The 24,090-nt window shown below is 35.4% G+C and overlaps 3 protein-coding genes across 4 annotated transcripts; 1 reads left to right on the top strand and 2 right to left on the bottom strand.

Annotated features, from left to right (window-relative positions):
* Positions 1–736: 736 nt before the first annotated feature.
* Positions 737–11,399, bottom strand: LOC131778796 (cAMP-dependent protein kinase catalytic subunit alpha-like). 2 transcript variants are annotated; one of them, XM_059095260.2, is made up of 12 exons: positions 11,219–11,399; positions 10,928–11,028; positions 6,859–6,920; positions 6,423–6,551; positions 5,763–5,861; positions 4,738–4,820; positions 4,060–4,137; positions 3,519–3,567; positions 3,305–3,400; positions 2,482–2,604; positions 2,162–2,326; positions 737–1,631 (listed from the first exon to the last, which is right to left on the bottom strand). In XM_059095260.2, the coding sequence occupies exons 2-12, from the start codon at positions 10,962–10,964 to the stop codon at positions 1,506–1,508; spliced, it is 1,047 nt and encodes a 348-aa protein (XP_058951243.1). In that variant the 5' UTR covers positions 10,965–11,028; positions 11,219–11,399; the 3' UTR covers positions 737–1,505. The 2 variants fall into 2 exon arrangements, with proteins under 2 accessions (XP_058951243.1, XP_058951233.1); XM_059095250.2 differs by lacking the exons at positions 10,928–11,028; positions 11,219–11,399 and adding an exon at positions 7,008–7,219.
* Positions 10,612–22,793, top strand: LOC131778807 (diphthine methyl ester synthase-like). The gene is made up of 9 exons (XM_059095271.2): positions 10,612–11,060; positions 15,601–15,796; positions 16,420–16,480; positions 17,127–17,190; positions 17,771–17,879; positions 18,751–18,871; positions 20,311–20,350; positions 20,990–21,093; positions 22,024–22,793. Exons 2-9 carry the CDS (start codon positions 15,662–15,664, stop codon positions 22,227–22,229), a joined length of 840 nt encoding a protein of 279 aa, XP_058951254.2. The 5' UTR covers positions 10,612–11,060; positions 15,601–15,661; the 3' UTR covers positions 22,230–22,793.
* LOC131778817 (U3 small nucleolar ribonucleoprotein protein IMP3) lies at positions 14,361–15,521 on the bottom strand. The gene has a single exon (XM_059095284.2). The coding sequence runs from the start codon at positions 15,507–15,509 to the stop codon at positions 14,961–14,963; it is 549 nt and encodes a 182-aa protein (XP_058951267.1). The 5' UTR covers positions 15,510–15,521; the 3' UTR covers positions 14,361–14,960.
* Positions 22,794–24,090: the final 1,297 nt, after the last annotated feature.

Below are 24,090 nucleotides of genomic sequence, written 5' to 3'. Positions count from 1 at the left end.
CGATTAGATTCAAACCACGACTGCCTAAAATTCTTTTCATAGGGGGGTTGGGCCACCTGTATTTCTCTAAATTCTGTATATTTCTCCAAATTCTGACTTGCCTACCAGCTACAACACTCTTTTCCCTACTCCTGTTTTCATCTGGCCACTTAAATTCATAATCTTTTCCAGACCTGCCATAGTAGAGAAATTGTAAATGTAGCCTGAAAACTCTGCTCAGACAAAATTAATTTGCATGTTTTTAGAGAAAAAGGGACTTGTGTCTAATTTCTCCTTACAGTAACATTGCTAAATCGTTAATGTGCAGCTGAAAATGATATATTGATATCTGTGCAATATAAATTACCAAACATTATTTTATCATTAAGACCAAGAGAGTAAAGGAAATGATCACCAAACCTAAGAAGCTTTGTTTGATGAATACCAGTACTTGTCACTCACTTTTTAGATCCAAATTGCTCAAAGGCAAATTTAAACTGAGAGCTTTGAATAACATTAACAGGAGATACTACCTCACAAGCTCCTTGCAGTGTGAACAGTTAAGTCAATTCTAGGGATCCTGATACAAAGGTTTAAGTTGCACAAATTTGTTTTCTTCAAACCACTCACGTGAAGACAAGGCCATATCTAACAGAGCTACTTTCATGAAGTTGGGAGTGCCCAATATTAGGGAAAACTAAATTGCTCATTCAAGAATGTCTGAAATAAAAAACAAGCAAACAAAAAGTACGACGACTGCATCTAATTCCATTTTATTCTTTAAATTTTATTGCCCTGGGTTAATTCTAGATTATAAATAAACATACAAGGCATGTGTAACATTCTAGAATATATATATTTTTTCAAACTTTAAGAAACAACCAAGGGACATTAAAAACATACAGTGACTACCGAACATAGAATCCGAACACTGGTTGCTTTGTGATGGAAATCATTTTGGAAGACACACAACTAAATTGCAATGATATTTCTTTGCTGAGAATGTCTCACAAATAAATAAATTTATCCTTTTCTAGAATTGGGAACCTTTGCATAATCCAAAACTACTGGTAATTTCTAACTGTTCAAGGAAACAAATTATGCAGATGTTTACAATTTTGCAGGCACATAAATCTTTTTTTAAGATAAAAACATGAACACAGCGATGGAACTCCAATCGGATAATATAGAGAACTCTCATGTCAAGAAATAAGAATTTTCAAATTTAAGATTGCACAATTTACAAATAAAACATTTAACATGCCTGCTATAAAAAACTCTTTATGCAGAAATCTACTGTAATTGAATTGTTTTATATAAATAAAAGGGTTTTCTGAAGTAGATCTAGAACAATACAAGGAACAATAAGAAAAAAGGCAACATGCAAGATGCTGTCTGTCTGTCTGTCTGTCAAGGGCTTGCCTGTTCCTCTTCAAGAATGTTCGATATATTAAAGTCACTGTTCTGTACATTTTAGGATAACTTAGGTACATAATAGTTTTTTTTTTTGGTTGGTGGATTACTCTTCAGAAATCTGCAAATTCTTTTGCGCACTTCTCAGAGGTAGAGATGCGCAGTGGTTCTTCCTCATAATCGTCAAAATTGCTTGGATCTCCTGGACCTTTGCACTTGGGAATAAAGGGGGCTTCAACCTGCATCATGACATCAAGAAAATTACTTAGCACAATGGGGCTGCCAACAAGTTAAAAAGTAAAAGGCAAATAAGAAATATTATGATTATATCTCCCAGTTTGCACATGCACTGGGATTGGTCAATCCAGTAGGCTGTATTTTCACAGTACATTCAACTCAATTCAACAGTTTGTTTGAATTAAAGAGATATAATAAATATATTCCTTGTCTCATTTTCTCATTCCCTACTGAAAGTTACTGAACCTGGTTTATTTGGCTTGGATTTTTTACAATACATCTGATTGCAAGTAAAACTTGGTCCCTATCTGACAGTACAGACCTCAAACAAGGTTAGAAAGAAGTATGTAGGTAGTGAGGTTATTGTGGATGCTTTGTTGTTCTGTCAGATCACATGCTAGAATGGAAACCATTTAGATAAAAAATGTTCCTAGGGATTGATGAATTTTGCACAAACCTTCAACCAAACGGGAAAATGGCTATTTTATAATTTATTTATTTATCTATTTTATATATTGGTAGTATTCCTTACTTTTCTTTGATAGATAGCTATCCAGTCTGTGGAACTGAACCACTTGTGACCACGGATGTCTCCCACGCCATTCTTTAGATTCCCGTATCTTTTTGTTAGGTCAACTTGCAATAAATTTCGAAGCAAGTCTTTCAGATCAGCTGTGAAATGAGATGGGAAACGTACCTGGATGCAAAGGGGGTTAAACAAAAGATTGCAAGTATTATTAACAGAAGTACTATGATGTCTGAAGCTAACAAAAATCGGAGTCTCCCTTACACTTCCTTGAACACCACATACATGAACCTAAGCAAAGATTTCAATCATTACATCACAATTACCTTGCCAGAGACAATCTTTTCATAGATCTGAATTGGCTGGTCAGCAAAGAAAGGAGGGTAACCAGCTGCCATTTCATAGATAAGGACACCTAATGCCCACCAATCTACAGCCTTGTTGTAACCCTGAAGAGAAAATAAAATGGTTAACCCTTTACACCCAAACATCAGTATGTACATTCTCCAAACTGTTCTCTTCACATCTCCTAAAGTGTTGAGAGGGAGAATTTGCTGAACAATCAAGAGCTTCTCATAATAGTTGATCATTTCATTTATTCTTGTGACTTTCATCTTTGATTAGGGGGTGATATCATGAGGAGAAATTCAAGATAGTCACTCTTTGGGGTCAAATGCTTAACATCATAACAGGTTACATGTACCAACATTACATAGAATTTCATTAGTTTTATAACTTCAGAGTTGACTTCTTGACTTCCAACAGTGATTAACCAAAGGAAAATCTAATGAAAAGATTCATGCTTTGCCAATGATGAAAATGAAGTAACAGGGTTTGTACTCTTCTTCAGACACAAATTTCAAGAAATTTCCCACGATTTTTCTGCACTTAGACTTTTCCAAGACTCCAAATTCCACCTTAAACCCTTTCATTTCCAAGACTTCAAAATCAGTTCTCATTACTGTCAACCTACAATTCTTATAGTGTACATTATGAAAACTTTATTGCTTGATTTATGCAGATTTTCAGAACTTTCCAGGACCTATAGTCTGTTATCAGGACTTTCCAGCCCTGAAAAATTCCAAAATAAAATTTCTGGACTTTTTCCAGAATCCCAATGAACCCTGAAGAAAGTAATGAGGCCTTTACCTTGCTGAGGATGATCTCAGGAGCTAGGTATTCTGGAGTGCCGCAAAGCGTCCACGTTCTCCCTTTGACTCTCTTGGCAAACCCAAAATCTGTTACCTGCAGAATGATAAGTAAATTATCCTATGAACCTCCATAGAACAGTTCTGCAGAGGAGAGAAAAAGCTATCCCACAAATATTGGATTAGCACATTAACTTCGCTACTAATTAATTTACCTTTAAGTAACCTTTCTCGTCAATGAGAAGATTCTCTGGTTTTAGATCCCTGTGGGAGAAGATAGAAGTCACATCAAAACAGAAGGACAGACCTAAATGTCTGAAAAGTCTTATATAATTTAAATGGTTAACAACTACATCTCAAAATTTAAAGTCAAGCCCTTAATCCTAAGATGCAATTCATTTGATATTGAATAATTTTTGATGTCCTCACAAATATGCCAGAAAATGCAAATAAAAAGGGAGTTGTTTTAGAACTGTTTCAACCAAATGAAACAAATGTTTTTTAAACCGACAAAGAAAGGATAGGGAGTCATCAACAACAGTATTATAAGTCATACAGAGAGCATGTTAAAAACAAGTGTTCAGCTATCAAATGAAAGAGCAAATATGCAAAATGCACAGCAAAGTAAAAAATATAAAACGCTATGGAAAAACCACAAAAATGTCTTAACAACTTTCAGCACAGGAACATAACAGGAAACAAATATTGCCACTTCAAAATATTCAGGATCATATTGGACCAGAGTTGTTATTTTACCTGTATATAAGGTCTAGAGAGTGAAGATACTCAAATGCCAAAACAATTTGTGAAGCGTAAAACCTTGAGTGTGTTTCACTGCAACAGAAGAAAAGATGACACTAAAATAAACAAATGGTCCATTCCGGACATTCCAAACTTACCTGGATATTTGTGCAATATTTAAGAAGTCTCTATGATATTTAGAAAATTTAGAGATATTAAAGCTTTCCTTAGCTAACCATGTGTATTTTTTGCTGTTTTCCAAACTTCTGTAATATTTACCCCATGAGAAGCCCTTTATAGCATAAAAATAAAATAAAGTTGCTTTTACAGTCTTTATATACACAGTGCCAGAAGGAACAGTCCCTTGCAAACTTTTTCAGTTCTCACAAACAAAATTTTGGAATAGGTAATTCAAAATCAACCCATTTTTTTTAAAACCAAATTTGACATATTGAAATGGTTCTATTTTGAAGATATTAAAAAAAAAAGAATTTCTGTAAAGATAAGATGTGATATTTGTGGTAAGGGCTAGGTGAGTTAAACCAAAGCAGTGCTGCCCATTGAAATTTAGCTCCCTATTACACCTTATTTGCCTGGTTTTAACTCTCTGACCCTCGAAACAGCATGGACAAAGTAATTCTGGATAGAAGTTACAGATTTAGTTCACTAATTCTACAAATATTAGGATATTACCTGAATCTTCCAATACGTCGTAGATGAGAAAACATCTCACCACCAAGAACAAATTCCAGAACCATGTACAAGTTGGAATTATCCTGAAACAATCACAAAGTTGTGACATCTTGGAATATGAATATTCATCCCATTGCCTTCAATGCCACTCTAGAGGTTGCATGGAAGACTACTCGTGAACAGTCAAAATACAGAAAGGTTATGTTGGCCCTTGAACATGAACACATTGGAAAGAACAATCGCTCAGGTAAAATTTTCAAGTTTTCCCCAACACATTGCCTTCTGAGAAGGTCACAAGTAAATGTTGCTTTCTAAGTGGGCTTGCATGAGGCCGATCATGTAGATGTTGAAAAGCATTTTCTGCTAATTATTGTGTTTGCAATCTTAATTATAGTGAATGTGTAAGCTTCAGTGAACATTCTTTTTATCTACAACCAATCATGTTTTTAAGTAATGCTCCCACATCATTCTATTACGTAAAACGTTTTAAGGTACAAAGGACTGGTCTGTAACAAAGTACTGTACATGACAAGAAAGCACCAAATTTTAAGACAACAACCAATAAAGCCTCAAAGGAGAACAGGAGTATTTCATGAACTAAATAAACCAGTGCCTATGAAGATATTAAGCCAATGCCATACAGTACTGAATAACAAACAAAACCTTCAAGTTCTAAGAAAAATAATCATTGTCAAGAGTGCATTCGAACAGCAAATGACATACTCAAGTCTTCCAGGTTCACACATAAAGTGAGTCCTATTAACAACATTCTCCTATATTTTCAATGAGCCTTTGTTTCATCTGGCCAACATACTTATCATGATGGTATTAACATATACATAGTTGAATATATGAGGAATGTATCTGTCTTGGGTCAAATATATCTAACATTGAAAATAAGCACCTTTACCTGATTTAAATTTAATCTAGTGATGGAATAAATACTCGTCTTATGAAATTAAACAAGTATACTCCATTGCAGCTAATTGATCATGAAAAGAAGTTTACTTAAGCAAGCAACCAACCTTAAAATGCCATTCCAGGTTCACCAGGAATGGAAAAGTTATTGCTTGCAGAATCCTTTTTTCATTTAAAGTGTGTTCCACTTGCTTCAACTTCACCACCTACAAGTTTGAGGCAAGTCACCAGAGTTAAATGTAGTCCAAATCAAGATTATTAATTTATCATAACACCTGTTACATTAAAAATTGGTCCCCAAGCCTTACAAAATGCAATCATTCACACCGAAGATGATCAACTACTGCAAACACAGCGCATAGAGAATGCGGTAAGTCGATGTCTGGAGAAATACTTGGTAAAAACCTAGGTCCAGTACAACTATTTTTTTTTAAGTTGTCTTAAAACGTGACGAACGCATGTTAAATTAACTTTTGAAAATGTGTACGGCAGCTTGTTATTAACAACTTACACTGTACATTTCACATGACGGACTGAAATTTGTGAGCATCACAGACGCATTTGTCAGATAAAGCAGAGTGATTTAGGGACCAGTTAAAAGAATCAACGGCAATGATAAATGTACAAAACGAGAAGTGACGATTCGTAACGCTGAATTTTCGCGCAAGTTAAACATATACCACTGTCAATCAGTCTCTCGAAAACTAATCCTCACACAGCTCCCTTACAAAATAAGCTTACATGCATCTGAATAAATCTAAAATTACCTTCTGTTTATCTAAAATTTTCATAGCATAAAATTTGTTGCTGCTCTTATGTTGAACGAGCATAACCCGACCAAATGATCCAGTACCCAGGGTCTTCAATCGCTCGAAGTCCTCCAAACTAGCCGTATTCTGAATGCATCAAACAGAAATGACATGAAAGACATGGAAAATCAACAAAGAAAATATACTCTTGTGAGAAAACCACGGTTAGGTCTGCAAAATACAAAAAACTTAAAATAATACTGTTCTGCTTTGAGCACGCCAAGAAATCAAGCACAATTGTTCGTAACACGATCTCTCAAGAACAGAACACCGTTTAAAATAATTTGCAAGTCTCACCCAACAAAAGCGTACACGAAAAAGGTGAATATATTTTAGTTGAAACCGAACGAAGATGTGACTGTATAATTAACTGAATAAAGAAGAAATTGCTCACCTGAGAGGGATGGTCCCATTTTTGATTGAACTCCTCTTTGGCCTCGGTCAGGAAAGCTTTTACTTAAGGACAAGAAACGAAAACAAAACATTAAGGTTTTTTCGCTTGGTTGAGTATAACAACAGATGCCCCCGCTAAATTTATTATACCATTTTCTGGGTCTCCTCTCTTCGTCGGAGTGTTGCCCATCTCTCAAAGGGCGACCTCTTGTGAAAGCTTCTTTAAAGCTCTCGTCACGATGAAAAATATTGATACCCAACACACAAATCTGCCTAAAATGACTCGCGATCTTGTTCAGTATTTTCCGCTCTAGCTGGTATCAAAGAAACAGACGACCTTCTGGCGAAAAGATAGACCTACTAGTGACGTTTTCCGTTTTCACAACGACGCGTTTTCATTGGTCGGCTGTAAACGAAACAATCGGAAACATCTAAATATGGAGATTTTCGGCAATGTCCAGCTGAACGAAACAGAAGCGGAGGAGAATTGCCACATAAATTCTAGGAAGGTTTGGGTTCAATTTGTTCAAAGATTGACGCCGAATGATGAAAAATGCATCATCGATTCTTTAATTTCACCAGTTTGACGAGTCATTAGGTCTAGGTAATGGTTTATTTATGGGGAAAACTATTTTGTTGACTAAAAACTCAATAATAAGACAGTGGAATTTTCCATCTACCATGTACCCAAATTAACAGGGTTAACCAAGGATTTTTAAGACGAATATCATCACATTTTAATATGAATGAAGCTACAAAAAATGATTATTTTTTTCTCGAATATAGTTTTAAAAAGATCATTAAAAAATAAAGTGGGAATGCTGAATAAGACAAGCTATCATAGTTTGAGCTAAGATGTCTAATAAATTATTTTCCGATAAAATTTATTTTCCAATTCAAAAATGAACTTCAACTATCACCATAAGTTTAGTATTATACTTAAAATATAAGATGACAGTCATGTTTAAGATTGTTCTTTTTAAGGGAGTTGTACCCACTTTTTAAATTATTATTCATGAGCACTTAAAAGACAAAATCTGGAAAACCTGAAATACTCTCTCTTTACCTGTCACATTGTTCTATATAATTACATGACACATCTAAGGATGGGTAGTGAGGCAAGTGCATATCCTATACATTTTGCTTGAGTTTTTTTTAAGTTTATGGAAATCTTTTCATCCCAAGAGCTTGCCTTGTGGAAATGACACCACTTATTAGCATGATAATGTTAGTAAAAAAAACTGTACTGTTTAACTTTTCCAGTCTTACTTTCTATGGAGCAAGAGAAAAGCTTCCACTAGCTACCAAAGTGATGACACAGAAGTCTACTTTTTTAAATTGGCTAGTTGTGTTATCTAGATGGAACAAAGCATTATTTTTTGAGAAATTCTGATTGCTTTTGTAACAAATGAATAATTTCCCCAATCAAGCGTTTAGGGTAAAATTGGAATGATTAACAGCAACTTGGCATTGGCTTTTTGTCACAACACCAAATTCCACTCAGACATTTTAGTCCATATACATATAGTTTGTCATGAGAAGCACTAGTACTCAAAGGAATTATCTGCAAGTGCTTTAAGTTTAAGCTAATTCATGGACATTTCCTAACAATTCTGAAATACCACAATGATAAAAATAAAACATTGATGTAAAACTTAAGAGTTTTAAACTCACAAGATTTGATTGTTAATTCTATCCTCTAGCTGCTACATCCTTCCTTGTAAATATCTTATGACAATTTTGGTGTTAGGTCAAGTTAACTACTTCTACCTGATAAGTCTGAGTATTCTCATTTCCTGTTTGCAGGAGAATGTACAGATATCATAAGAAGAATTTACATGTCAATCACTTCTAGCAGTTTGAGGGTTAACCAAGGGTGCCACAAGGATAACATGAATGAGCGCCTTGGAGAAGTTTTCCATGAAAAATATTTCAGTTTGGCATTGAACACAGGGAACAACATTTCCCCAACTTCTCCTCTTTTCCAGCTATATTGCTCAGTCATCATTTCATGTCTTTGAAGAAAAATCATTTTGTAACTCGGAAGCATTTCCAGAAAAAGTGAGACATGGCTATCAAGTATCCTTACACCTATAACTCCCAAGATCTGATTATGAATTCTCACCTCTAGCTGCTACACATTTCTTTGTAACTTAGCTATGAGAATTTGGTCTTAGATCATGAAATCATTTTCTACCTGATAAGTTTGAGTATTCTCACTACTTGTTTGCTAGATAAGGTATGGATATTATTGGGAGAATTTACCTGTTAGTCATTTGTTATATGGGATTAAAGCATGGCCAAGGTGTTTACACAATACTGAAACTCCTTTTTCCTTTTTAATTACTTTGCACCAGACAAAAAGAAAAACATGGAAACACAACTGAAGCCATATAGCTTTTGCATGGATACATCGTTATAAAGGACACATCAAGATATTGACTTCTACTGATAAGAATATTTGCTGGTTCATGTGTGGATATTATAGGGAAAAATTACATGTTAGTCACTTCTGGGAGTTAAAAGGTTCAGCATGCTATAAGGGTTCCTCTCTCTTCCTCATAAAATTGATTTCATTTGGCAGCAGTCTTCAAAATCCATGGCCCAATGACACTGTGCTAGCTACTCTTAATCAAAAATTATTTGCAGAAGGCAAAGTGTGTTCAATGATTGTGAGACAAAATCAAGGGGATTATTCAATGATATTTACGGAGCCTGAGGTGAACAATTGTTTTAGTGATTGTTCAGGTACCTTTGAATTTTGATGTAACTTTATTGTGTTGTTAAAAACATTCTGTTAAAAAAGTTTTGATAACTAACATTGAGATAAGCAGCCAGTTTCCACCATAATTTAACAGGTTTATTTAATTCAATCAGCAAAAACTGTATATTTTTCTTTCGGAAAGTGTTACAAAAAACTTAGTAGCATCTTAAGTGCAATTCTAAATTGGATTCTCCTCTAGCACATTTATTACTTCCTTAGTAACACTAACAAAACGCTAGGCAGCCGCCCTTGAACACAATCACTAGGCACGAGATGATTATAGCAAGATATGAAGCAATCTCGACCAATCAGAACACGTGTATCTCTATAATCGCTGCATCAATGATACTGAACTGTCATCCTCTTTTGGTATATGATAAATCGAAATCAAAAGGAAATTTTATTAGCACTCACATCTAAGAAGTGAACCATGTCTCATGTACCAACCCCACCCCCTCTACTCCCTATCTCAAAATACAAATGTCAACCAAGCAACAACAACTCTAAACATTTATGTCACAATTATTACGCAAAAAACCCTTAAATGTGAAATGTAAAAAAATATTTATGGCTTTACCTTGGAAAATTTAATTTAAGTCACAGATTATTACTATTAAGGGTATCATCTGGAGATAAGTAATAAATCTTATCCAGAATCGTCTCATAAATTTTCTCTCAATCAATCAACACTAAAATATTTCCTGAGTAAAGGCAGACCTCGACAGCGCGCAATGTAAAACCACTAACACTTTCTGAAATACAATTCAAGTACCTTTAATTCTTAAACCGATTAAAATCGCTTTCTGGTTCTTAAAAGTTACTTGTTACTGTCTACCACGAAATGACCTTTAAAATCCTTGATCATGAAGAAGCCATTTAGGAATTCCGGCGGCAAATAGCTCACAAATAAGTACAATGAACTTTAAGAGTATTTATTGTGTGAATAAAGAATGTGGAAACAGTAAGGTGAAGTGGAAAGAGGATCTTTTTCGCATTAAACTTATTAAATATCTCGAATGGGAAACTCCGTTACGCACGAAGTAATTTTTGATAGAAGAGCAATAGTATCAGTATTCTCAACACGCGCGGTTGCTTTGAGATCGAATTGACGTCAAAAGCACTTGCGTTCACTTCTGGAATGCAATTTATGTTTACTGCGCTTGGTTTTCAATCGAATTCCATCGAACAACCGCTCGTTACATCATGTCTACTTAAGTTACAAATAGCCATTTCCTTCTCAGTATCGTTCAAGGACAACAGTAACTGTTTTAACAACCAAAAAATGCGACAAAATTCTTCTACTTACTAACGTCATTCTTGGGGGCTTTCTTTGCTAACGGCATGGTACTCCGAAATCTGGTATCAGCGCTGCAGGAATCTTGAACAGCTTTTTTTCGTCAGTGCCGGCTGTGGGTGGAATTTGAGCACAGAATTGTCAGGTAAACGGCTGTTGATGAAGTGAAACATTCCAAACGAAGCTCTTTTTCGCCGTAACTTTTGCTTCGATGCCTTTTCAGCCTAAGGGCTTTTTGTTTTGTCAACTACACAGCACGCTCTTTATAAATATTCGCTCGTTTGATTTTGATTTCTTTTTTACCTGTTTCCGCTGTTATCAGCCGAACTACCCCTGATATTTCTCTCCTTTCAAGTACCTCTTGTCTTCAAAATTAGCACGGCTCTTTGGAAGGAGGAGGATTTTTTTTTGGCTTCAATGAACCGTCCACGATAGTGATCAAACCGATGAGATGTCGTATGCTTGAGTACTCCCTTGAGGCTTGAACTTCGTTTTGTAATAAACAGAATTGGGGGAGGAGCTTTCTTCGACAATCGTTAATTTATGTACCACACTGTTTATATTTTACAAATCTGCATAGCTTACACACAGCTACACTTAGTTACTCTTCTATGCATTATTTACTTGCGTTTTTCGAAATAATTTTTTAACAAGTATGTAAAATTCTTTCCCTAAGTACCGGTACGAAACAGAAATTGACATGTTAAATTTCACACTCATTTGCGATCCTACAATATCAAGGTCGAACCAAAACAAGCTGTTATTTTTAGATACATTCGAATGTTTAAAAAGTTTACTCTTTTGTCGCTATGGCAATTACAGAAAAAATCACGGCTATTGGGCATGGTACGCCTATTGACTTTTTTTCAAGCTCGGACTATGAAATTTTGTGTTCTCCGATTAAAGAAATGGAAATCACTAAGATTCATCTACATAAATATCGTTTTAAGCAAAATAAATATCGTGTCGCTCAAACAGGAAAGTATTAGACATGTGCATTGCAGAAACAATTCAATTATAAACTCACATTCCCTAATTAAATTAATTGGATTACAATGATATAGTGATTTCCTGACAGAAATAAGTCCTAATCTAGCAACAGGAGAAAATTTTTGGAAGCTTTTACCAGTTTTAAAACTTCTGAATTCTTGGGGACAACATTATAAAAAAACTCCATATCAGACAAAACTTACCCCAAAACATTGTAAATCAAATGCAGAATTTTCTTTGGATTCTTTGTATTTCTACTTGCTCTGGGATAATAAACTAATGGTGTATTAAAAAAAGTTTAGAAACCACTTTCTGCAAAACAACAATTCACTAGATGATTCTGAAAAAAAAAAAGAAAGAAAAGAAATGAGTCAAGATGTCAAAAATTTTGTGCTTTTTTCAACCCTTTGAGCCCCTAAGAGTGACCAGCATCTAATTTCTCCTTACAAGATCACCCCTGGTTAGAGGAAATTGTTAGGGTAAAAAGGATTAATGTAGGGTAGATGAGTATTGTCTCTTGCAGGGTACCATTAACCCTTTACACCCTAACATCAATATGCATATTCTCCATACTGTTCTTTATACATTTCCTAACGTGCTGTCAAGGAGAATTTGTTTAACAATCAAGAGGTTCTTCAATTGATTATCATTTCCTTTATTCTCATAACCATAATGTTTGATTCATGAGTGATACTGAAAGGAGAAATTAGATGCTAGTCACTCTCAGGGATTACAGGGTTAAGACAGTAAGACCAATAGATAAAAATCCATCGCATTGCTGGGGAGTGGCAGGTTCATATTTTGTCCAAACAAAAAAACAATATTAGGCTTCCCTTCTGCTAAGCCACACATGGAAACTTGTACAAGTTAACCCTTTAACCCTTTGACTTCCATGGGTGACCAATACAGAATTTCTCCTCACAATATCAATACAATATCAACCAGATAAGTGATGAGAATAAAGAAAAACATCAATTTGGGGATAATTAGTTGATCCAATACTAAATTCAGTGACCTAACATTATAAAAATTGTATGGGTAAAAGTAAGGACAATTAAAGAATTGATCTGGGAGTTAAAGGGTCAACTTCCAGAAGTGATCAACATGAAACTTCTCCCTATAATATCCTTACTTTATCCAGAAAATGGGTAATGAGAATATTCAAACTTATCAGTTCGAAGTTGTTATCTTGATCTAACACCAAATTCTCGTTACTAATTTACAAGGAAATGTGTAGCAGCTTGAGGGAGAATTAACAAATTGACCTTAGGAGTTAAAGGGTTAATTGTAAGACCCTGAAATACCACAGAACAAGTGTTACTGTCTTTACCTAAAGGAAGGATAAAACTGAAAAAAAAACATAGAAAGATTGAATTGAAATTTTTAAGATCACCAAATCGTATCAGATTGTTCCTTTAGCAACACTAACCCTTTTGACCTTTGACCTTTGTGAATAGCATCTAGTTTCTCCTACAGTATCACCCCTCAATCTCATTTGAAGGTCATGAGGATAGAGGAAATAACTACTAACAAAAGAAATTTGACTGTCAAACAAATTCTCCTCATCTGCATATAAGAAAATGTACAAAGAACAGTATGGAGAATATGCAAACTGATGCTGGTGTGTTGAGGGTTTAAGTAACTTACTGTGCTTCCAGTATGTGGGTTTGCTGCTTAATTAATATTAGCATGGAAGTGAGCTTATGGATGTCTGAATTTTTTGGGGGTCCTTCTCCAGTTAACTCCCATGATTGACCAAGACAGAATTTCAATATCAATGCAATATCAAGCAGATAAGTGATGAAAATAAAGAAAAGTATCAATTAGGGGATTATAAGATGATCCAATCCCAGATTCTCCAAACTAACATCACAAGAACTGTATGGCAGACAGTGAGAAGAATTTCTGATGAGATCTTGGGAATTAAAGAGTTAATAAGAGCTTAACTGCAACAACCATTCCTTTTCACGTATAACAAAGTAGTTGCAGTTTTTCATGTAAAATTTTTCTCAGTTTTTGATTAATTGTCCACATTTTCTCCTGTTATATAGAATCATGGAAACCACCCATTTCTTTAATCGCTCTGAGAGGGGTTAATGCTCAAAACATCTGCTCAAGAATTTTTTTACCCTGATGGCCAATTTGCATTATCAACTCAATTTATAACCAAATTATCTTGCAGTAGCCCCACTAATGTAGTACCTTAGATTCTTTAGAAACTTACCCTCTTCACCCACCATTGTATTCACTTCTACAAAATCTGAGATAAATCTGAGAAACTAATACACTCTGTTATAGGGCATGTGTGACACAGTCTGTTTTTTCATTACAAAATTATATGTTCAGAATTCAACCTTTGTTATATTTGAACCAGGTGGAGGTGTAGGTAGTTTGAACAAGGGATTTTAGTGAGAGGTTTAAGATGTCACAACAGTGACATGTGATTAAACAGGGCTGACAAAATGTAATTTTATTTATCTCTAAGATTTTTGTCTATGCTTGATGCGTTAACTGTTTCTGAAGGTAACACATCTTTACTTTGGCCTAACATGTGAATGTAGTGTTGAGTTTAAAGTAAAAAAGTGACTACATTGCTGTTGAGGTTTCCTTGCCGAGGGGACGTAAAAGTTGGTGATTTCACATTTTTTTTCTGTATGGGACAGCTAAAAAATGTACAAAGTTTTAAAACACACATTTTGCTATAATTGTTTTGCTCTAGGCAACCCCAACACAACGCATTAACTATCACCCTACTGATACAGTGGACTTTTATCAGTTAACTAAGTTCACTTTCTTAATTTTATTCAAGGTTAGGTCATAAAATGTCACCCCTGAATAAAACATTAAGGTTCCAAGAATAACAGAAATAATCACCAACTAAAGAAGCTCTTAATTGTTAAACAAATTCTCTCCTGTCAGTGCCATTGAAAATGTACAGAGAACAGTATACTGTTGTTAGGGCGTAAAGGGTTCACGTACTAACAAATTGAATCCCGAACATTTCGTCAAATGGCATGTTTTCAGTTTTCACTAAGTTGAATAATGTTGTTTGTTTTCATGAAAAGTCATAGTCGTCCCTAAGATCATTGTATTCCATGATATGTTTCCTTATCTTCGATGTGTCTGTCCACGTCACAAAATCTTCCATGTTCTTTGTCACAAGGAAAGCAGGATCCGTGATAACTTCTGGTCCGACTCGAACATGTCCTTGTTCAATGTATTTCACAGCATCTTTTACTGCTTGAGCCATTCGCAATCGCACCATCACAACTGGAAGCCTTCGACGACAGAAAGCCGATGAACTCAGCTTTTCACACAAAGATAAGTTCTTTTTAGTCGTGATCAATCCAAGAGAGTAAAGTTTCTCCAATAACTGCTCGGTAGCTTCGGCTCGGAATGGATCTTTTGCATCGAGGTGTTTGATTTTGTTGGCAAGAGATCTTACCATTCCGCAAACTTTGTTATATTTAGTGTAGTCCTCCCTCTTTTGGATATGATACTTTCGTAATATCTTCACTTCACGGAGGTTATTATCGCTTTTCCATGAAATAAAGTCTACTTTTTTCAAGAGCTTCTTTTCGTGAAATTTTAGCTTTCTCACCATTTTGAAATCCACATGAGGTGAAAAGTCGCGAGAGAGCTAGGTCTAGGCGATGGCTGATACCGCTGACTTTCTAAGTTCAATCTCTACCCAGGCTGCACTCGGCGTAAAATTCCATCATGGCGGCTGTGTGTTGAGCTCGACAGTACGCGAATATGTTGTACCTTGTGGGTCTTGGGTTAGGAGATGCGAAGGATATCACTGTTAAAGGACTCGAAATCGTTAAAAAGGCAGACTATGTATTTCTGGAGGCATATACATCAGTTCTTTGTGTAGGAAAGGAAGTATTGGTAAGCACATAGGGATTACTAAAATTACAACAATCAAATATTTTATTTGCTTCGGTAAAACTCCCGTTTAGGATAGAATCATACGGAAAAAAATTTTTTCTTCCACAAAGGATTCCTTTCCATATAGGAAAGAGGGACTATGTTTTTTTTCTAAAATGTCAATCGTGACCAAAGTTAGAAGTTATGAACATGTAACTTCTTCTTATAATATTCATACAGGAGCCAGCAAACAGGCAACAAGAATACCCAAACTTATCAGGGAGAAGTTCTTACCTTGATTTAACACCAAATTCTTGTTACTGATTTAAAGGGCAATGTGTAACAGGTGGAGGGGAGATTTAGAGTTAAAGGGTAAAGACATTCCTTAGGATTTCTTAATCTTGATTCACTTATTGGGGTCAAATGATGCAGAGAATCTGAAAATGACCACAAATTTACAACTTGAATTGGCAGTTTCAAATTTCCTCTTAAAAAAAGGATAAAAAATGAAATACATGTAATATATGAATAAAATTATCTCAAAATTATATCCTTCCCAGATTCTTTCAGGGAAGGCATCAAAATGTAAGCAAATCAGATTTTTTTTTAGAACTCATCCTGAATGTTTTTTTTCTCTTTTTTAGGAAGAATTTTATGGATGCAAAATCCAGTTGGCTGACAGAGAAACAGTGGAACAAAATTCGGGTGAGTACTCGTGTTAAATAATTTTATTTGTAGCACTTGAAATATTACATTTTTAAAAAAGATAATTGTTAGGAGAGCTTGGGCGCTTAATGGATATCATGCTGGACTCCAGGTCTCACAATTTATGTCACAGCCCTGGGACGCAAATGAAAAGAAAGATAAATGGTGAGAAATCCATGAAAAACCATTAACCCTTTAATGCCCATGGGTGATCAAGACAGAATTTCTCCTTACAATATCCATACAATATCAACCAGATAAGTGATGAGAATAAAGAAAAATAATTTGGGGATAATCAGTGGGTCCAATACTAAAATTCTCTGAACTAACATTATAATAATTGTATGGTTGACATTTAGGAGAATTAGAAATTTGATCTGGGAGTTAAAGGGTTAAGGCTTGATAGGGTAGATTCCCTCACGAGCAGATAAATAAACTTACTGTAGACAACAGATATAGTAAATGACATATCAACAAGCTATATTATAATGATCATTAGTGGGATTAGTAGATGATGAGAATAGACAATTTGCTTGCGAAGACATTGGAGTAATTTAATGCCAAAACATAGTTGCTGAACCTCCGTCACACTTCACTCAACTGAAAATCATAGCAAATGGTTTGATATGAACTGTTTGTTCTTTAGATCTTATTCTGGAGCATGCCAAGGAGAAAGATGTTGCTTTCTTGGTTGTTGGAGATCCCTTTGGGTAAGAAACAGCCAGCTTGATTTAGTTAAATTGCTTAATGTATTCTACCTTGCGAGCAGAGTCTATAAAGTAATACTAAATTTGTAGTAAACATGGCCTGTAAATTTTTGTGTAATAGACCTGCTCTACTGAATTATGGTTTTTTTTATTGTAGTTTTTTTGTTTATATCATTTAGATATAATAATGAACTTTGTGGTGTGTTTCTTTACTTAACCCTTTAACTCCCAGATCAAATTTGTAATTCTCCTTACTGTCAACCATACAATTCTTATAAAGTTAGTTTAGAGAATTTTGTGTTGGATCAACTAATTATCCCTAAATTGATATTTTCTTTATTCTCATCACTTATCTGATTGCTTTTGTACTGATATTGTAAGGAGAAATCCTGTCTTAGTCACTCATGGGAGTTAAGGGGTTAAGTCTGAGATCAGCTAAAAGACCCAGATCATCAGGGCTTTTTGCAGAGAGGTAGAATCCTTAGCCATGAGGTTTGATTTTTCTTGAGGGTTCAGAATGTTTTCTTTGTGCCATGCTGGTGATAAGAGGAAAAAGTAGTATTTTTGTATTTTTTTTTCAAAGGGCCACTACCCACACAGACCTGGTATTGAGAGCTCACCAGATGGGCATTCAATACCAAGTGATCCATAATGCTTCTATTATGAATGCAGTTGGATGCTGTGGACTTCAGGTAGTTATCACAAAGCTTTGATTTTACTTATAAGTGTATAGTACAGTAACTGTACATATGTGTATGGTAGTTATAAACAGTCTTTACTATTGTATTCTTCATCTTCACAGTTTGATTGCCGCATAGAATTGAATATTTTAGCAGACTTGTGCAGCTCTAGATTCTGTTAAAGAGAGGTCGAATTTTCTTGATTGACATTGTCACTCAGATCAATGCCTGCAAAGAGTAAAATTTGACAGTTTTAACAATTGTCTAAAATTTTTTCTGGCTCCAAGGCTTGACAACCATGCCATTGAAATTTGAAATGGTTCTACACAATTATTGTAGGAAAAAAAAAACATCATGTGCTCTTGTTTGAGGGAACTGGTGACAAATATTTTTGCCTTACAGTCAGTGCACTGGAATCCTTGTCGAGATCAGGTCTGGGTTGGAGGTCTGGGTATGAGACCTGGCCAAGTCATAGTGTTGTGTTCTTGGGCAGAATATTTTACTTTGATTGTGTCTCTCTGCAACCAGGCACCAGTTATTTGGAGGGTGGGTAGCACTATCCACTGGATATGTTGTTCACTGGTGGATACCCTAGTTGGCTTTTTTGACTGTTATCCACAGGATAGTTATTTATCCATCAGATAGTGTTATCTGCCCTTTGAACAACAGGGCCAGGAGTATAAATGGGTATTGGCAAGTCGTCAGGGAGGCCTGATAGGAAGCTGAGGGATAACCTTGTGATAGACTGGTGTCCCATCCAGAGGGGAGTAGCTTCATGCTAGGGAAACCAGGATAAAATCTGACAGGATGGATCACTCAGCTCAAGTACAGATGTAACCTTTAATGTTAAACATTGACTATAAACATTGCAAATTTTTTTCAGTTATACAACTTTGGAGAGACAGTGTCCATTGTACTTTGGACTGATAACTGGAAACCAGACAGTTTTTACGATAAGATTGCAAGCAACAGAAAACAGGGTCTTCATACACTTTGTTTATTAGGTAAATGCTAACTGTGAACCCTAACATCAGTGTGCAAGTTCTCTATACTATTCTCTATACATTTCCTAAGTTGCTGATCAGGGGAATTTGTTGAACAATCAAGACCTGCTTTGGTTGGTGATCATTTCCTTTGTTTTTGCAAGGTTAATGTTTGATTCAGGGGTGATTTTGTAAGATGCTAGTCTTAAAGTGTTAACATTCCTTTTCATTTTCAAGAAACATTTCTGTGCTTGGACAAAACCCAAACTCTATTAAATTCCTCCTCAGTCATAAAGATTTTTCCAATTTTAGTGAAGATAAGACAAGAATATTTTATACTTTAAGGGATTCTTGGTGATATTTTGTTACATAAAGAAAGATTATGAAATTGGATTTTCACAAGGGTCAAACTTTGAGACTTAAGCAGAAAGGATAAAATAAAAAATGTTTTTAGCCTAGTTGTTGAATTGTTTGTAGTTAATGATTTAGTGAGAGGGCGGAAAGGGAAAATATTTGGCTCAAGGGCATGACATTTAGACCAAGCATAAGAGTATGCTTCATGACCTAGAGCCAAATATTTTCCTTGTCCAGCCTGACCTTTTTCAATTGTATTTTATAATGTGACCATTGCTCTTCTCTCCCTTGCTGTCTTTTTTATTTGCATCCTGCAGGGTAGTAAGGCTTTTTTGATGCTGCTTATGCAGTTGCATACAGCCCTCATGTTTTTTTTTTAACATAAGTGTGTGTGTGGGGTAATAAGGGTATTCAAATGGTATTTTATTTTGTGTTCTCACATTAACCTTGTAACCCTTTAACTCTCAGATCAAATTTGTCATTCTCCTTACTGTCAGCCATACAATTCTTGTAATGTTAGTTCAGAGAATGTAGTATTGGATCAAGTAATTATCCCCAAATTGATATATTTCTTTATTCTCATCACTCATCTGGATGATATTGTATTGATATTGTAAGGAGAAATTCTGTCTTGGTCACTCATGGAAATTAAAGGGTTAACTCTCAACAGTGGCTGACATGCAACCTCTCCTTATAATTCAAATTTGTTGTCTTGTAAACAGGGAATGAAATTAGACAAGCTTATCGGCCAGAGGATGTTACTTTGATATAACACCAAATTCTCTTGTCTGAACTACAAGGACATGTATGGCAGCCAGTTGGGAGAGTATGCAATTGTATCTCAGAGTTAACCCTTTAACTACCAAGATCTTGTTGTTAATTCTCCTCTCAAGCTGCCACACATTTATTTGTAAGTAATTTACAGGAATTTGGTGTTAGATCAAGATAGCAACTTCTACCTGATACATCTGAGTCTTCTCATCACTTGTTTGCTGAATAATGTATGGGTATTGTTGGGAGAAGTTACATGCTTATCCCTCTCAGGGATTAGAGGGTTAAGGAGTTCATTTTCCCTGGACTTACATTTGTGGTACTCTTTTACGCAGACATTAAAGTAAAGGAACAGTCCCTGGAGAATTTGATGCGGTAGGTTAACCTTCTACCCTAACATCAGCATGTGTATTCTCCATACTGTTCTTTGTAAATCTCCTATGGCACTGACAAGGAGATTTTAGTTGAAAAACCAGGAGATTTTCAAGTTTAGGATCATGTTCTTAAATTCTCATGAGCCTAAAGTTTGATTAACCCTTTACATCCTAACATCAGAATTCATATTCTCCATACTGTTCTCTGTACGTTTACTAAAGTGCTGATAAGGAGAATTTGTCTAACAATCAAGAGTTTCTTTAGTTGGTGATCATTTCCTTTATTCTCATGACATTAATGTGTGATTCAGTGGTGATATTGTTAGGAGAGATTAGATGCTAGTCACTTGTATGGTTTAAAGGGTTGGGCAGTGATCCTTAGTGAGAAATTCCATGTGAGTCACCCTCAGGGGTTAAAGGTTAATGCAGGAAATGTTTTCAACCCAAGAGTGGTAATTGGTAAATTTAATCTGACTATAGCCTCAGGCTTAGTCACTCAACTTTTTTTCTACTTGGCATGGCAACTGAAAGGGTCACAGGGGGTTGCTTGGGGGGGGGGGAGGGGGGTTTAAGCTTCAGGTTGATTGACCTATTAACTGCAGTTGGTCTGTATTTCTTAACTTCAAGTTCTTTGTTTTAGGGGGAGAAAGGTTTATGAACCTCCACGTTACATGAGTGTAAATGAAGCAGTGAGTCAACTTTTAGATGTTGTGAGGAACAAAGATTTGCAAGGAGAACCACCAGGTAAGATCATCTTAACCCTTTTAACTTCCCAGATCTGATTGTTAATTCTCCCTTCTAGCTGCTACACATTTTCTTGTAAATTAGTTACAAGAATTTGGTGTTAGATCAAAATTATAATAACTTCTACTTGATAAATTTGATTATTCTCTCTACCAGTTTGCTGGATAATGTATGGATATCATAAGTGGGAAGTTACTTGTTAATGGCTTCTAGGAGTTAACGATTAGGCCCTTGGCCTCAGAAGTGATCAGACATGGTCTACCCCATGGCTTATACCAAGGAGTTCAATAAGTTTTGATTAGTTGATAACATTTGCTCATTCTTTTCAGCTGAGTGGTAGTTTTGCTTCAATTTTATTGGTTCAAATCCTTTCACTTGTAAGATCTCATTTGTAATTACCAATTGTAATTAGCTCTATCAACTGAGCTAACAAGCCAACAGGGAGCAGGTCCTTTTTTTGGTTTGTAAGAAACCAGTGTGATGAAAAATGAATGACTGTGAATATCTGAATAGTATAAATTTGAACTGCATATTATGAATGAAGATGAGAGTGATCTTCACATTTATGAACACTACCTGAGCATTAGTGAAAATAAAGCCTGAAAAAAAATTTATTGGAGGATTTAGTTCATTATTGCAAAGATAACTCTCATGTTCATGTTAAGAGACCAATATGATTTACTTCCTTCTTGTTTGACACAGCCATGTTGACAGCTATTCCAAGTATATACAGATCAATATCAGTATCTGGGCAACTGCCCACCTACCCCTCCCCTAAATCAACAACAAGTTAAGGTTAATGTTGAGTTAGGGGAGGGGTAGGTGGGCAGTTGCCCAGATACTGATATTGATCTGTATATATACAGTGTATGACATTTTAGCTTTTCACTTATCTTCTCATTCTGGTTATACCCTTTTGTTTTTTGTCAGCTTACACAGATGATACAATTGCTGTGGGTGTAGCACGAGTTGGCTCAGCCAATCAGCAGATAGTTTGCAGTAGCATGAAGGAGCTCTTGTCACATGACCTCGGGCCACCTTTACACTCTCTTATTATACCTGGACATTTGCATTTTATTGAAAAAGACATGCTTAGGATATTTGCTTTGAATCCGGCTATACTGGATGAGAGCTGACATCCAAGAAGACTTAAAATAGTATCAATTGGAATGCACAAGTGTACATTTAAAGAAGCAATGAAATGTTTTGTGGAATGTAACAAAAAGAAGTCCATCTTAATTGTCTACATTGTTCCCAATTCTATCCTGTTTTTGCGCTACATTTCAAACACATTCTAGGGAGATAAGACATACCACTCCACCTTTTATTAACACCTTAATGCTACAAAACTTTATATGAATTAATGTATGGTAATGCATGTGACAATGCATATGTGACAATACATGTATGACAATGCATATGTGACAATGCTTGTGTGATAATGCATGTGACAATACGTGTGTGATGATGCATGCATGACAATACAATGTCTAAGCTATCCTCCCATAGAAAATTTTGAAATCAGAAATACATGAAATTACAATAAAGCTTAGTACTGGTCACGTAAGGCACTGATCCTTGCCCTTCTCTTTAGCACTGTCTGTTCCTCTTGGAAGAATATAACACTTCTACCCACCTTACTGTCATTTCCAGTGGTACCAAACACCTGTATGACAGGAATGCGTAATAAAGATCTGCATAACTTTGCTGGCTTTATACATTCTATAGAATAGATGTGACAATCCAGTCATAGGGACAACAAATTTTAGATCAATATCAGTATCTGGGCAACTGCCCACCTACCCCTCCTCTAACCCAACATTAACCTTAACTTGTTGTCAATTGGCTGTTGTTGAGTTAGGGGAGAGGTAGGTGGGCAGTTGCCCAGAAACTGATATTGATCCCAAATTTCTCTATCCAAACAGCAATTACTGACAACAACACTGATACTTGAATGTCTTACTCATGCAACAGGTCTGCCTATCTGAGCAGCAACTTCAGTTGAGGCCTTCGATCTGCAATGTAAATTCATACTTTGGCACTGGTCATTATTTATCACCTGTGGGCCAGTGTGGAGGGGGGGAGGGGGGAGGGGGGTGGGGATTCTAGGATTGAGATTGTGTCACACTAACCTGATGCCCCCTATTGCATAGACCCCCCCCTTAATACTCTGTTAACAATGCTGAACCCCCCCTCTGTTCACCCAGGTGATATTCCTTGATTTTCAAATTTTCAAACTTAGTCTTCATTAAAAGTTTTTGAAAAATATTTGTTTGAAAAGTCATACCAAAGGACACAAAAAGGAAAAAATCCCACGCAGCAAACAGTAAGCTGTTTGTAAACATATTTTTGCGCACATTGCAAAATATTTGAAGGATGATAAACTCAATTGCCTTTATTTTGCACAAAATATGCTTGAATATTTTGCTGATTCGCATGACAGAAGGGTGACAGATGACCATAGAAGTAAAAACTTAATAGATTGAAACTACTGTTTAATAAACAACAAAAACACCAACCTGTTATGAAATGCTTGTTATTGTTCAGGGAAGAAAATTGAAAGTTTCTGCCTTGTACTTATTATTATCATCATTATTTTTATTATTATATTATTATTATTATTATTATTATTATTAATATTATATACCATCTGATTAATTAGTATTTGATGAAGTGAATTACTATATTTGATTTTTGAGTTGTTTAAAATTAATTAGTATTGGGAAAAATAATCATTGTAGCAAGAAAGAACATTATGGCTTAAATCACTCAGTGCTTGGGGAATCACAACCTTGATGCAAAGTTAAATTTCTCTTGTATTTCATGAAGGATTGTGAGAAAATTTAGTACATGATAAGTCATTGAAGGCTTTTTACAGGTATCCATATGAATAGTGGTCAGCAAAAACTGATTTCAGTATGAAGAAGGACTGCAATTTAAAACTATTTGTGTTTATAGAAATTGATAAGAATTTAAGAACCCTAGCAAGAAATATAG

The sequence above is a fragment of the Pocillopora verrucosa genome, chromosome 12, assembly GCF_036669915.1.
Source record: "Pocillopora verrucosa isolate sample1 chromosome 12, ASM3666991v2, whole genome shotgun sequence".
Classification (NCBI taxonomy): Eukaryota; Metazoa; Cnidaria; class Anthozoa; order Scleractinia; family Pocilloporidae; genus Pocillopora; species Pocillopora verrucosa.
Note: the sequence above shows the minus strand (reverse complement) of the source record. Positions and strands in the feature narration are given on the sequence as shown.